General features: G+C 46.3%; 1 protein-coding gene across 2 annotated transcripts in view; it reads left to right on the top strand.

Annotated features, from left to right (window-relative positions):
* TP53BP2 (tumor protein p53 binding protein 2) overlaps nt 1-13,911 on the top strand; it is a 322,660-nt gene that overhangs the window by 174,405 nt on the left and 134,344 nt on the right. For both annotated transcript variants that reach the window (XM_085612994.1, XM_085612995.1), the window contains exons 6-7: nt 12,220-12,394; nt 13,510-13,691. In XM_085612994.1, the coding sequence (XP_085469120.1) occupies nt 12,220-12,394; nt 13,510-13,691 (357 nt within the window). The remainder of the gene's footprint in view (nt 1-12,219; nt 12,395-13,509; nt 13,692-13,911) is intronic.

The raw sequence follows: 13,911 nt of genomic DNA, 5'->3' as shown, positions 1-13,911 counted from the left end.
TAATCAATTAATAAAACATCCAATATAAATATAAACATAAAATGCAAAATAGAATGTATTACACCAATCAGTGGGTGCCAGTGAGTAAAACAAAACTCGGTGCCCTCTTAATCATAATAAACACGTGATAATAGTTTCAAATATGCAAGAACAACACAAGCCGCTAATATATATAATACAAAATATTTTTGGGGGTCCACTTCACAGTCGACATTTAGATCCCATCAGGGAGATGGAATCATCATGATGATGTTTGAGCCAAGACAGATACCCACCGCCTGGGAGGTACTTCATCAGTACTCGGTTAGAAGTATCTATCAGAATAACAAGTTACTTTTTGGTAATGTTCTGTTCGTAGCATGTGTGGCTGTAGATATGCATGCTCTGCATACTCCTGCCATCTAGTGTTCGGCTCGGACTATTGCAACTTGTTATTCTTTAAATAAGTCTTTTGATCCACAAGGTCTGGCGGGATTGGATGTATATCATTGTTGCTCACGGCCTTGATGTGGTCGACGTTCACCATCGCGGCCCCGGAGCTTGTTGTCTTTTATTTCTGTCACTGAGAAGACCTATAGATGCTCTTTTAGTTCCTGCGACCTCTGTTTCAATCGTTGACTAACTTCTCGAACAACTAGGCCTCTCGGCCCTTGGGGCCCTTCAGGTCAGCACATTCTCCTTACTGACGTCGTAGAAGGAGGACACACAGAGATAATGGAACAGACGTCCTTCAGGAGGTGCCCAAAGTGCCATTCTAACTACCCTTGGATTGATCTCCAGGCCATCTGTAACTTCTGGCTCTCGTCAGAGCAGGGCGAGAACCACTGTAAATCTTACTCAGCCTTTAGAAGCAAGAAGAACTATCTTCAGCGAAGAGACTAGCAGTGGGTGTACAACAAGAGGAGTCTTCGGACATCCTTGGCAAGGCAAACCTGCTTGGCGCTGAAGTAAAACAATCTGATTCGCTGGATCTTCCAGCCCACCAATCTGGCCCTAAGATCATTACACGATTCCTCAGAGCCTGAGGAGAGAAAGGCTCCAGAGGCTGTTCCACCCCCGAACCTTATCTGAAGACCACGCAGTGTATGGTCGACACCCAAGTCTCTTCCAAAACCCATAAGCGGTTGCACATCAAGCAGAGTACAGCCCTTCCGTGGGATGGAAGTGGAAGCCCATGCATAAACCACCTCCGCTCTCTAGTGTGCCACAGACCTCGGGCTGTGGTCGACATGGAAGCTAGACATCGGCGACGAGAAGGCATCTAGCCATGACCCCTTCACCCTTAGTGGTCCCTGAGTGCGAAGCCATGTGTTGGCGTCTAAGCCGATGCCTAGGCTACATAGGCCGCCACAGCTGTCAGCGCCGAAGTCTCTGCTCCAAGGCCGTCCACAGCCGACTCCAAGGTAAAGCCTATCCTCGAAAAACTTCAACAAAAGAGTTGGATGAAAGGAGCGGCACATCCTTATCATCATCATCATCCCATCCACACACAGACCAGATCTTTGCCTCACAAAAGAGTTTGCCTAAGAAGTGCTGGCTCGTCTTTGAGGATGCATCATCTTTGGATACTCCCGCGCTCCAAAGGGCCTAGGGACAAAGCTGTTGCCCCTACTAATATCCCACCTCTCCCTCCTCCAGCTTAACCTCCACCCAATTGTCCCTCGCCTATGGTCACTGGAGTCTGATAAGCAGCCATTGCACCTACTTTCCAGCAGAGGACTAGGGTGCTTCAGTCTACCCGCACCCCACAGATGATCCATGGGGTGATTATGACTTGGAACCTCTGGCGGATCCCCGACTTTAACCATGTTCCTGCTAGGGCTTCCCCTCCAGATGACACCATGGCGTTCTCTAATGCATGGTGCTTATCATAAGGTGGAGATGCGTGTTACTGCAGAGTATGATGCTTTTTGGTCTAGACGTTCTCTAAACTGAGTGTTCCCTCTAGTACCTACCTGTGCTTAAGGTGGTGGTAAAATCTGCCACTTAGATCTTTAAGGAGCTGGTCAGATCCCCGGTGGTAGCACCCAGGACTGAAAAGAAGTTCAAGCCGGACCCTCCGATCCATTTCATGTCAGCGTTCACGTCCCGGTTACTAGTCATTACCACTGCCTGGAAAAAAGCAGCAGGCCAAGCTACTTCTGATGCTTCTCATGACAAAGTAAGGAAGCTTATTGACGCTGCATTCCAGAGAGTGGCAGTCAGTGCCACTACACACTGGTGCATCGCTTATTCAGTGAGCCACCGGTCCCAGTATGATGGGGCCCTCCTCCCTCATCTCCCTGACTAATACTACAAGATAGGGGAAGAGATGGCAGAAGAGCGGAAAGCCACCTCCACTGCTACAATCAGGTGTGCCTTTGATTCAGCTGCTACAGTTGCCAGAGGGGTGAATACCTCAGTTACTCTTTGTTACCTCTCTTGGCTGCGTGTGTCTGGCTTCAAGCCGGAGGTGCAGTTACACCATATCAATCTGCCCTTCTATGAACACCTATTCAGCCCACACGTTGCAAATCTGTTGGGTAAAATAAAACGAGCATTTGCAATGCAATAGGTCTCGCATTTACGCGAGTTTACACTATTGGCATTATAAATGACAATGCCTTTTCCTTATTTTAGAAACAAAAACAAAAATAAAAGGCATAGTTATTTGCAATGACAATAGCTCAAACTTGCGTAAATGCGAGACCTACTGCATTGCAAATGCTTGTTCAATTGTGCCTCTTAGTGCGCATTCTTCACAGGGGGCATATTGGTGTGTGCCATTTCTGATGCACGTATTGGTGGGCACTCTTCACAGGGTGCACCTTTCTACTTCAAGTTGGTGTGTCCGAGCTGATAATTAAAAGAGGTTTAATTATAGAGACGAAGAGCAGGTATGCAGGGCCCTGGGCAGCGGAGGGGGCAGGAAGGGGGCAGGACCCCCTGCGTCTGCTGGCATCCAGACCCCGGCGCTCATTGCCCCGATAAGACCCTGCGTGCCCCGCCGTAGTTTGATCATCTTTGTCACACCGTGTCCTGGTGAAACTCTGGCTGCCTTCTGGGGGGGGATGGGTGGATGGGTGGGTCCCACTGGGCACCAGGCATGCATTGGGTGGGCTCATTCTGCAACAGGAGCACCCATCTCTGGTAGTAGCAGCATGCCATGCCTTCAAGAACCTTCCTTCCCATAGCGTAGGGGATGCGAGAGCCAGGCGTGTGCACAACAGGCTGGCAATTGCCACCGCGATGGCTGTGGGTGGGACTCCTTCCAACTGTGCGGCCCACGGTATAACTGGAACCCAAGACACTCGTTGCAAGCTGCCCGGTTAGTGACGTGATGCCTACTGGGGGAGATAAACACTACCCAATGAACAGGACCCAAAGGGTTTCGAAATATTGTAAACGGGTGCAGGGCAGACCGCTGAGATTTGCATGACTATGTATAAATGCCCATACCATTTTTTTTAAGCCTGTAGATCTTGTTTTAGAATGATCCATAGACAACTACAAGTCCCAGAATGCAGAGTTAAAATCTGAACTAGGTGGGCTATTAAACCGTGGATGCGTGAAACTTAAGAGCCACCAGGTGGTTGGGAACCGATGGCGTCTGCTTGTGGCACTGTTCACTCAAACAGTCGTAAGAAGAAGGCATGTACCAGAATGTAAACTTTAAACCTGGCACTAAATCTCCCCCTTGCCTCGAGCTGTGATTCTCGAGTGCTGTGTGTCCAGATACATATACTGACAAAATGGCTCCAGGTCACTGAACACCACTTTTCCTTTCCTTTGCTTTTACACCACTGCATTCTGGGAGTCTTGGTTCATATTGAGCCAGATGGATATAAATAATTGCTCCATTTCATGGTGTTCAATAGTGCAGAATGAGCTTACCTGCATTCTCACCAGTGAATGGGTTGTGCCATACGACCCTGGCTGCTGAGGGTAGAGGGGCGGTGATAATGCACAGTTGGGTGCTCTGTACTGGGAGACAGGATTACCGCGTGGGTGCATTGTGGTAGCACGGGACGTCCATTGGTCTCCCGGAACACTGAATTTAACTGTCAGCAGTGCAGCTAAGCACGTGTGGCTAGCTGCAGTGCGCTGGGCCTTTTCACGTGCTCTGCTGTAGTCCTCCCTGTGAACTTTGATATTGTGTTGTACTTCTGGGAAGGAGGGCCTCAAACGAGAAGAGGGGCGGGCCATGCCTGCCTACGGGTGGCAAGGCCAGATCAGGTTGCCACCCATCCTGACTACTAAGGGCCCACCCCTCCCTGTTCCTAAAATGTTTACATTTTGCTAGTCAGACCCTTCATTCTGCGAGCCGCATGTCCCATGTAATTCAGTGGTCTCGCTTTAGGACCTGTAAAGTTACTAGATTTGCACCTTGAAAACATTGCTTTAGAAAAGTGGCAATTATAAGTAACGAAACGGTTGTACCCTTTGTGTTAAATCAACACTGGGAAGGGCCTTTGTTCAGGATCTGCTACCTCCATGCAGTGTCCTATATGTGTGTGTGCATAGCTCTGCATGTGTGTGATCAACAGGGCTTCAGAGCACTTGAGAGGAATACTAAAGGCGCTCCTTGGTGGAGAGCACGGACCCACCCGGATAGACCCCAAGTGGGCCACTATCACGTGGCCCCAGCGCGGCGGGTTAAGAATCACATATTAGAAACCACAGATAAGACGTTTTAGCCAACAGCAAACTGCATTATGGGGCTTGTAGTTTTACAGTCACCATCATATATGCAATTAATTGCACGCGTACCTATTGCTTTCATAGTTTATTTATACCATGGAAAAGTGAGCAGTCCTGGGTAGACGTCTCCACTCCTTAATTTGTAATATATGCACATTTTCCATCTACAGTAAACCTGTGGAAAAGTCTTGCGCGCCAAAAGTTTGGCATTCCCTGGGAGCGGGCAGTAGGTTGCATCCGAGCAGCGGCTGCATCTGTTTACAGAGGGCACTACTCCGACGGGCGCTGCCCTTTTGAAGTCAATAAACATCGTGTGGATTACTGCACACTGCAAATCCCTCGGCCCGTGCCGGCACCCTAATAGGCCATCAACATACAGGCGTGAAATAAATCCATAATTTCCAAGATGGTCACAGCTGGGTGCTAATGGCCCTCGAAAGGCTAGCGCTGAGTATAAGCCTATCTTCCTTAATCCTCACAATACAGAATTAAATTGAACGACGGCATATGCGCTCCCCCTAAAACAAGTCCTGTTGGAAAGAAGACACACATTTAGCGTGTGCAAGGTTAATGCCGCTTTAAGAAGACACATTACTTTTGGGAACTCGATTGGATCTGACCTGTACATCTCCCCCTCCCTTTTTGTCATCGAGCACATTCTCCTAGGCACCCCGGGGGGTAGGGGGGGGGGATAAACCACTGAGTACAGACCTCTCGAAAGCAGCACAACATGAAAATCCGGTGGCAGGGGTTGTAAAATGAAGCCAGTCGATAGCGAACCAGCGTGAAGGAGTTCTGTGCCTTACACGAAATGGCGGTCAAGAGAAACCTATCCAAAACTCTAAGAAAAAAAAATACAATAAAAGTGGAAAAAGAACAAACGACATAGGAAGTGACAAGAGACTGAGAGATCTGGCAAGGTCTGAGAAGAAAGCAAATGTGAATTAAAGGGCACAGCAAAAGCCGAACTCTATTCCTTTTTTTTTTTTTTTTCTCAACGGTCCAGTGAACACAAAACACAGAATCTAATACAGCACACCCACTAAGATAAGAAAAAGCTTTACTACAGAAGGAAAGCAGGCGAGCCAGTCCAGGTGGGCCGGACCAAAAAGCCAAAGGGAGGCAACCCAGAAAGCTCATTTCCAATGGCAGCCCTCTGTTTACCATAAACAGTGATGCAAGCCAATAGAAATGAGGGGCGGGGCTTCAAGCCCTCTTCTCAAAGTCCTCGTTAACAATAAATCTCGCCAAGTGAACAGCGCATGCGCTGCAACGCTAGGTGAGACCCAAAAAGGACTCTGACGATGATAAGGCTATTGGTGCCATTCAAGTTGCTTTTGTCAGGGGTTCCTTTTGGAGGCAACAAACAAAGGGTGGGTCTAAGCCACTTCCCTAGAGCCGACACAGTCCTACCACTGGCAGTATCAGGTTTGTCACCAAAAGGTTACACGCGTGGCTCTTTCAAAGGTAGCATCTCAAAACGTAGTGGCAGAGGGCACTGCCACTAAGGAAGCCTCTACCTTCAAAAACTGACTTGCCCTGCATCCTCGCCCCAGATCACACTACATCTGTCAGGAGGAGACCATTGGGAGGAGATCACCACAGACCAGTGGGTTCTATCCATCGTCTAGCACAACAAATTCCTAAAACTAATCTCAACCCCACCAAACATTCCACCCTGCACACAGACCCTCAGCCCTGACCATCTCTCACTACTGCAGGAGGAGGTTCAGGAGCTCCTCCTCAAAGGAGCCATAGAGTGCGTGCCCCTCAACGCCAGAGCAAATGTGTCTACTTTCTATACCTTCTCATTCCAAAAATGAATGGTTCTCTCAGGCCTCTCAACAGACACATCCTGTGTTAACATTTTCACATGGTCACCCTGCAGGATGCTTCTGCCCGTGCTGCTGCAAGGCATCTTCATGGTCACTTTAGACTTGAAGGATGCACACTTTTACATCCCAATCCATCCAGCTCGTTTGCACTACCTGTGCTTCATGGTAAGTTGTCAGAATTACCAGTTCAAAGTCCTACCCTTTGGAGTCGCCATGGCCCCAGGCATCTTCACCAAATGTCTAGCAGTGGTAGCTCCCCACACAGGAGGGGGAGAACTCCTGTTTTCCGCTATCTAGATGACTGGCTGATCAAGAGCTCCAGCATGCAAGACTACCTAGCTGATACCCAAGCTGCACACTCCCTGCTTCACAACTTAGGGTTTACTGTAAACAACACCAAGTCTCACTTAGAGCCACACACAGTTCAGCCATTCCTAGGATCAATCCTAAACATAGTTGTGTCCAATGCTTACCCAGCGCTCAAAGAGTAGAGGCATTCCACTAGCTTCATCCTTTTTTCCAGCAACTTCATCCTATCACAGTTCAAACTGTATTGGACCTCCTCAGAAAGATGGCTTCATGCAAAGTTTTATTTTTAACTTTGCAGCTACTCCGGAGGAAGGGCTGTTGGCAAGCCCAAAATGCATTGGGTAGCTTAGGGCCACGGAACCCCACGTGCTGGTGATTAAGTCCTGGATTGGCATGTCACTAGTATTAGAAAAATATGGGATTGACGTTGTCTTCATTCGAAGAATGAAAATGTTGTGACAAACTTGTGGAATATAACTTGGAAAAACAAAGGAATAACATTGATTATTCGAGGAATAAAGGGTTTCTCTACACTTACTTTTCTGTGTGACTTGTGGGTGGAATGCATTCATGCTCCACTTCGTTTTGAAAATAAACCCTTGTGCCCGGTTAAAACTTTAAAATAAATATTAGTAAGCCACCTCTAGCGAAGGCCTTGGTAGCCCGCCAGGCAGGGTACTTAATTTAAAAAACAAGGGTATGTTCCTTTTTATGTTTAACATGCCTGACAGTGAAAACACAAAATTCCTGGTTTATCTGTAGCAAGGCTGGTGGTCCCATTGGCTAAAATAGAGCTTCACTAGCTACCGTACTAGTAAGTGCTCTCTTGTGTTTGGGACCATCAAAGATATTACTCCAAGGTATCAAATTAATCGTTACATTAAACCAGACTCATTGCTAAGATCAGATTTAAGGTAACTTTTACTTGAAAGGGGTTTTTGTAGTCACCACTTTGTGCCAAACCGGCAGTAGTTTTTCCTGAATATCTGCAGCAGTTGTCACCTGAAAGAACATGCTGCCCCCCATGCCCCTCCTTGGTAGGAAGTTTGAAGCACTCCCAGGAACAAGGAACTATAAGTATTGATTGAGATAGGAATTCTGACAGCCTCCAGCATGATGACTACTGGGCGATGGCCACTGATGACACCGCTTCAATGTGGCTACCGCCTCAGTAAAGCAAATTGCGATTAAACCTTGTCCTGCCCGCTCCTATGTGTAGGTAGACAGTCTGGCAGCTTCTCAAGAGGGAGAACCCAGTGGCAACTGGTTTGCCAAGAGTATTTGCTCATTATGCTGAGTTCCGCCCCAGTGGTGTGCCAGGGCTCCTCACAGGGAAAAGCGTCTTCCGTCATTTTGGATTTGGCTAGCCTGGAATTGTTTGGTGGCCAAACCCACAGGAAGTGATTACATTGGGAAGGGTAGCCCTGTGGGAACTATTGCATAATTGGCTAGTGAATCTTTCCCTCCCACAAATACGAAGATGGGATAAAAGTGGCACCCACAATCCTCAGATCACTACTAGACTGAAGAAGACAGAAAAAGAAAAAGGATTGCCCTGCTGCTCCTTGGACCCAGCAAAGAGTGGCTGCACCCAAAGGACCCATGAAGAGGATTTGCCTGCTGTGCCCACTTGTGGGAAAGGGCTCCCCTTGTGCCAGGACGCTAGACGTGACTCCAAGGCCTAGGTGGCGAACCTCCTTTTAATCATGAGAAATACCAAAAGCTAAAGAAACCTGCGACTATTGAAAGCCCAACTTCCAGGGACGTCTGCCTGCAGCTAGACAACAAAGTGCCTAATGGCCCACTGACCTTCCTGAGATGTCCCCAGGACAAAGGGTGTCATAGCTGAAGTTGAAGTGGGCTCTGGCCCCCCAGAGAAAAGGATGGGCTTACCTGTAAGCAACTACAGAACATGCTGTAACCAGGGGACCAATTGACCAGTGGCCACATGGCCTACACTGGACTCTCCTGCTGCAATGTGGACATTGAGAATTGAAGTGTGCACTCCATTGTGGCCCAGGAAAACTCCCTGCATCTCTTCAACATCTCGGGATCCTCAGACTACTTCAACCCCAGCAACAGAACCATTTTTTGGCTGGTCAGATTTAAAGTTGAAGAGTACACCGAGGACTCTAAGAGTGCTCTCTATGACAAGTAACCTGTTTCCCTAGACCTGAGTGGTCCCCAGACTGTTGTGGCTAGTCTAAGAGGATTCTAAAAGGTATGTCAGCCTGTAGGCTGCTAACCACTTGTAACGATTTATTGTATCTAAAGCAGTGGTTTTGCAGCGTGAATCCTTTTCTGGATTCACATGCTGGGCATCATGCCGCCATCTAGTAGTGGTTGGGTCCGGATTTTTTTTTTCCCCCCTTGGTTTGGTCGCAGATGACCACCATTTGGTACCAGGTACGTCCCCTGAGTGACGTCAGACGGTATCCTGGAGGTTGACATGCGTGGTGGCCATCTTCAGATTCTTTTTTCCGCCGTTGGGTCTGGTAGCAAGACTGAAAGCTCCGAAGAAATTTTTGAATTTTCCCCAAAAACTTCAAAACCACTTGTAACGATTTATTGCATCTAAAGCAGTGGTTCTTAACTTTTTGACTTCTTTGGACCCTAGTGAATCACGAATCATTTTTGGAATCCGGGGACCTCCACTTATTTAATGGTGGAAACTAAGGACCCCTGCCTAAGCATTTTCAGGGCTGAACCACACAACTATACACAAAATATACACAAACAAACTTTCACCAAACAAAAACACAAATTATTCGATATTTTATTTAATTGGTGTGCAAATACAAAATAATCAAACTTTTAATTTTAATAGGATGATTAAAGTTTTTCTAAATTCAATTGTGGCCATTAATCGTCCATATGATATTATTTTTGATACACTTGCACTGGTCCCACAAATCAATCTGAGGATACTAATTTAATTTTTAGCTTCTAATTTCAGATCCCTTCACATTTTCAGAACGTTAAAAAATTTTCAACTGTAGATGTTGCTTTACTGTTGATAAACAATTAATTTATCGGATCCATGAGTATCCCTTGTCGCCAAGGTCAAAGCTGCTGGTGCAGAACCACAGGGGGTGGGAGGGGGGGGGGCTCTCCTGGCCTCGCTAGGCCCTGAGGCTCTCCAGCTGAGTCATGCTGCCCAAAGATGAGGTGTGGTCTCATAAAACTCTTGAGTTGGGCAGGAGTTGCTCCGGCTCTCATAAAATCGGGGAGGCGTGGAGCTGACCCAGATACAGCTTCTGAGGACGGAGGCCTAGATTGACAATACTCCACTTCCCTATTCGCGTCGGCCGAAGGACTGGGTGAAGTCAAAAAACGCTTGTGCTTCTTAGACTTCTTCTTGTGCTTTGACTTAGCCGATCGACCTGAGAACTTAGAATGGTACAAAGATGAAGGGGGGCTCTGTGACCGTTCTCGGGTCCTTCCTTTTGACTGAGATCGGGAGCGATGCAGAGCAGAGCCCAGGCTGCCAGGAGCTTTAGGGACTGCTCCCTGAAACCTTTGGGATGCATTGCCCAGCATTCGGAGTACAACTTCGGGTTTTTGAAACAAATTTTATTAAACATTTCTTCTACAAGTTACACATTTTAGATTATACATTGGAGCTTTATAATCCGAACCGCTTTACGATACAATCTCTTGGTATTAACTGTAGACATACATAGCACCTTACAATGAGTAATATTTGCCACTCGGTATATCATTAATGCGTTAAATACCGATACGTCTGTCAGATATGTTCTGTTGTCCTTTTGACACAACTTTTGTTCAGCTACCTCCTTTTTCTGATGACATATCTATATGTCCTAATAAACACAGTTAGGTACCCAACTCCTAATCCTCCCCCCACCCTCCATCTAGGCGTTCCTGGATGTGATAAGTTTATATTAATGTCACCCTATCTAGTTTCGCTACTTCATTTTGGGCTCTTTGTCTCCTGATATGCATTGTGAGAAGGTGTATTTTTGATCACCCTTGACCTCCCTCCTCAATGGGCTCGACCCGGGCTCCTTCATCCTCTGTGTTCGGTGCTTGTCTTAGTAGTGACACTAATGCTTCCCACGCTCTGGCTGTTTCCAGAGAACCCCTGCCTCGCCTGGTGTCGCTCAAACTTACTTCTCCCTCATGTCACCCATTTTATAAAGTCCTTTTTCCATCTTTCCATCAAGGGACCCCTCTGGGATTTCCAGTTTTTGGTGATCTCTCTTTTGGCCATCAGGAGCGCCAAGTCTTGGAACCGGCTCGTGACCGTAACTTTGAATGTGTTTGGGAACCAGTGTAAAAGACAGTATCCTGGAGTAGCTTAGACCTCTTTCTCAGTTAATTCCACAAATGTTGCTGTCACTTCCCTAACCTCAGGTCGTGATTGTGCTTCAAACTCCACAAACGCACATGGTTCAGATCTGTCACGGGCATCGCCCTATGACAGGATCTGAGGGCTTGAACCCGGTCTTATGAGAAGACATCCTCGATGCACTGGGAGTATAGACACTCAAATGTTGGACAAAAGTCGAAGAAAAGGCCAGTCAAAAAGTGACTGAAGGTTAGGATTTCTTCAGATCAGCGCTGGGTGGCGCAGAAAGAAAAGAACTGACGTTGGTGTGCCGGGTTGGTGCCTATATAGGACCCATGACATCATGACCGGCGCGCACAATGCCGATGCCAGACGCGGAGCCGACCTATGCTGCCTAAAGCCGCCCAAGGGTACTGCCCGAGAAAAATCTCCTGATCCAGACTAATCCCTGGTAAACAATTTGCAACTAGAAGTCTCTATATCAGATAAGGCGTTACCAAAGGTAAGTAACTTGTTATTCAAAGCAGTCAGGGACCCCCTGAGTAGGCTTTGCGGATCCCCAGATGTCCCCAGACCACAGGTTAAGAAATCACTTATGTAAAGGATTAGAGTTAATATATTTTGCTTATTTTTGAAAATTGATATCTCCAGTTCCCCTCGATACGTTTTTGTTACATTATCATCTATTTAAAGCTAAAAATACTCTGTTTTAAAATTTGTGTCAGATTTTTATTTTGTAGTGTTTTTTTCTTATTGACTGTTTTGCTACTTCGAAATGCTTTAAATGTGATCCTATTAAGCCTGACTGCTCTGTGCTATAGCTATCCAGGTCTGCGCTAACAGTTTTCTTAAGGTAATCTAACTGGACTTGATAAAGATTGTGACAGTATTACAAGGTGAGATCTCACAATGACACCACACAATAATCCACTTCCCTACAAGGCGAATATAGTGGAGAGGCGCTTGTATTTTTTATTCTACCCTTTTGTTGTACATAAACTTACTATAGGTAGTATAACATCAGACACTTTTTTGAGCTATTTGCTGCCTTGAAGAATGATTGTTTTGCGCTTCTTGCTTTAGGAGCAGCGTTTGAAGTACCTAAAACAGCAGGATCAGCGTCAACAGCAGCAAGCTGCTGAGCAAGAGAAGCTTCGAAGGTTAAGGGAGATTGCAGAAAATCAGGAAGCTAAGCTTAAGAAAGTGCGAGCACTCAAAGGCCATGTGGAACAGAAAAGACTCAGCAATGGAAAGCTTGGTGAGCAATCGAACAAAGTTTTTTATTTGAGGTGAAGGAAAGTAGGAATTGTGTTTTGACTTAAGGGTTGCGTAAGAGACAACTAATGCATGAAGCTTGATTTATTTATTTGGCGTTTAGTGAAAAATTAAACCATTGTCTGAGGCAATGTCCAGTGAATAGAAATTCCTGGACGCTGTATCTTGGTGTACCTAAATCTTTCTGATATTATGTGGCCAGGAGTTTCCTTGATTAAGCCATTACCTTTTCTGCAAATCTGTAAAATACAACGTTTCTAGTTTAACACCCCCCCTCCCCCCCCCCAAACAAACTCCGGTCTGTGCCGTATCTCTCGCCATACAACCTGTACCCCTTCTCGTGCGCTTCCTCAACCATCCTACAATGCAGTTTCAATTTTTGCTGCCCTGCTCCCTGCACTCCAGACTGCAATCCCACAGACCAGCATGTATGCTACATAACCTGCTTCCTCCACCTTCCAAAACACTTCTGCTTCCCCTTTCACTCTCAAAATACACTATACATGGCTACCTTCCTCTCCTGTGGACTCTGACAGACGGAAGACCATTGGCATTTATGCAATTTATATGCACCAATTGGTTGAGACCTCCTCCTCCAGTCCCGACTGGAGCACTGGGTTAGGTGAGAAAGCTCCACTGATTGGTCTGGTAGTGCACAGCCTGTAATAAGGTAATCAGATTTTCTTTTTCTCTTTAAAGTATTGTGATGTGTTATAGTAAGTGTGAAATCTATATGCACTTGAGTCTGAAAATGATGGGTCCCCCAGTATTTTTAGCATGTTTGTCATTCCACATGCATCATTTGCTACTAATCTTCTCTTGGTCTATTCTGACATTTCTCTGCCCTTAAAAAAGCGATCAACCAGCCTTTTAAGCTTTTATATACGTTCTGCTACTCTGCCTGCAGTTTGAAGACTCAAATTGTCTTCTCCTGGAGATGCTCTAGGAGTTTACGTGCATATAACACCCAAGTTGTCACTATATACAGCTTAGAATTGTAGTAGTTCTTGGTACCTTTTGAGATGACTTTTTAGATGAAGGTGGTGTGATACTGTTTTGGAGTATTTCAAAGTTGAGGTTTCTTTTTTTGTCTTCTAGTGGAGGAAATAGAACAAATGAACAGCATGTTCCAACAGAAGCAGAAGGAGTTGGTAGTTGCTGTGTCCAAGGTGGAAGAACTCAGTAGACAACTAGAGATGCTGAAGAATGGCAAGATCGATGGGTACCATGACAACCAGTCTGCAGTAGCAGAGCTGGACCGTCTCTACAAGGAATTGCAGGTAATGGCTGTGGTTTGGATCCTTTTTTGGAACTGTTCTTATGCTTCCTAGAAAATATCTCACCCTCCTCTGCACCCCCAAGATTCTTGTGGCTTATTTTTACTTAACAAGGAGAGGCGTCCTCAAATGTGCCATGGCTACTGCCCACCCTCGACAGCCACTTCACATTCTACTTTACTTTCCACATCGTAGCCCGCTTCATCACCCATAATCAAATCCA

Source organism: Triturus cristatus, chromosome 6, assembly GCF_964204655.1.
Source record: "Triturus cristatus chromosome 6, aTriCri1.1, whole genome shotgun sequence".
NCBI lineage: Eukaryota > Metazoa > Chordata > Amphibia > Caudata > Salamandridae > Triturus > Triturus cristatus.
This window is presented reverse-complemented; position numbering and strand designations above follow the sequence as displayed.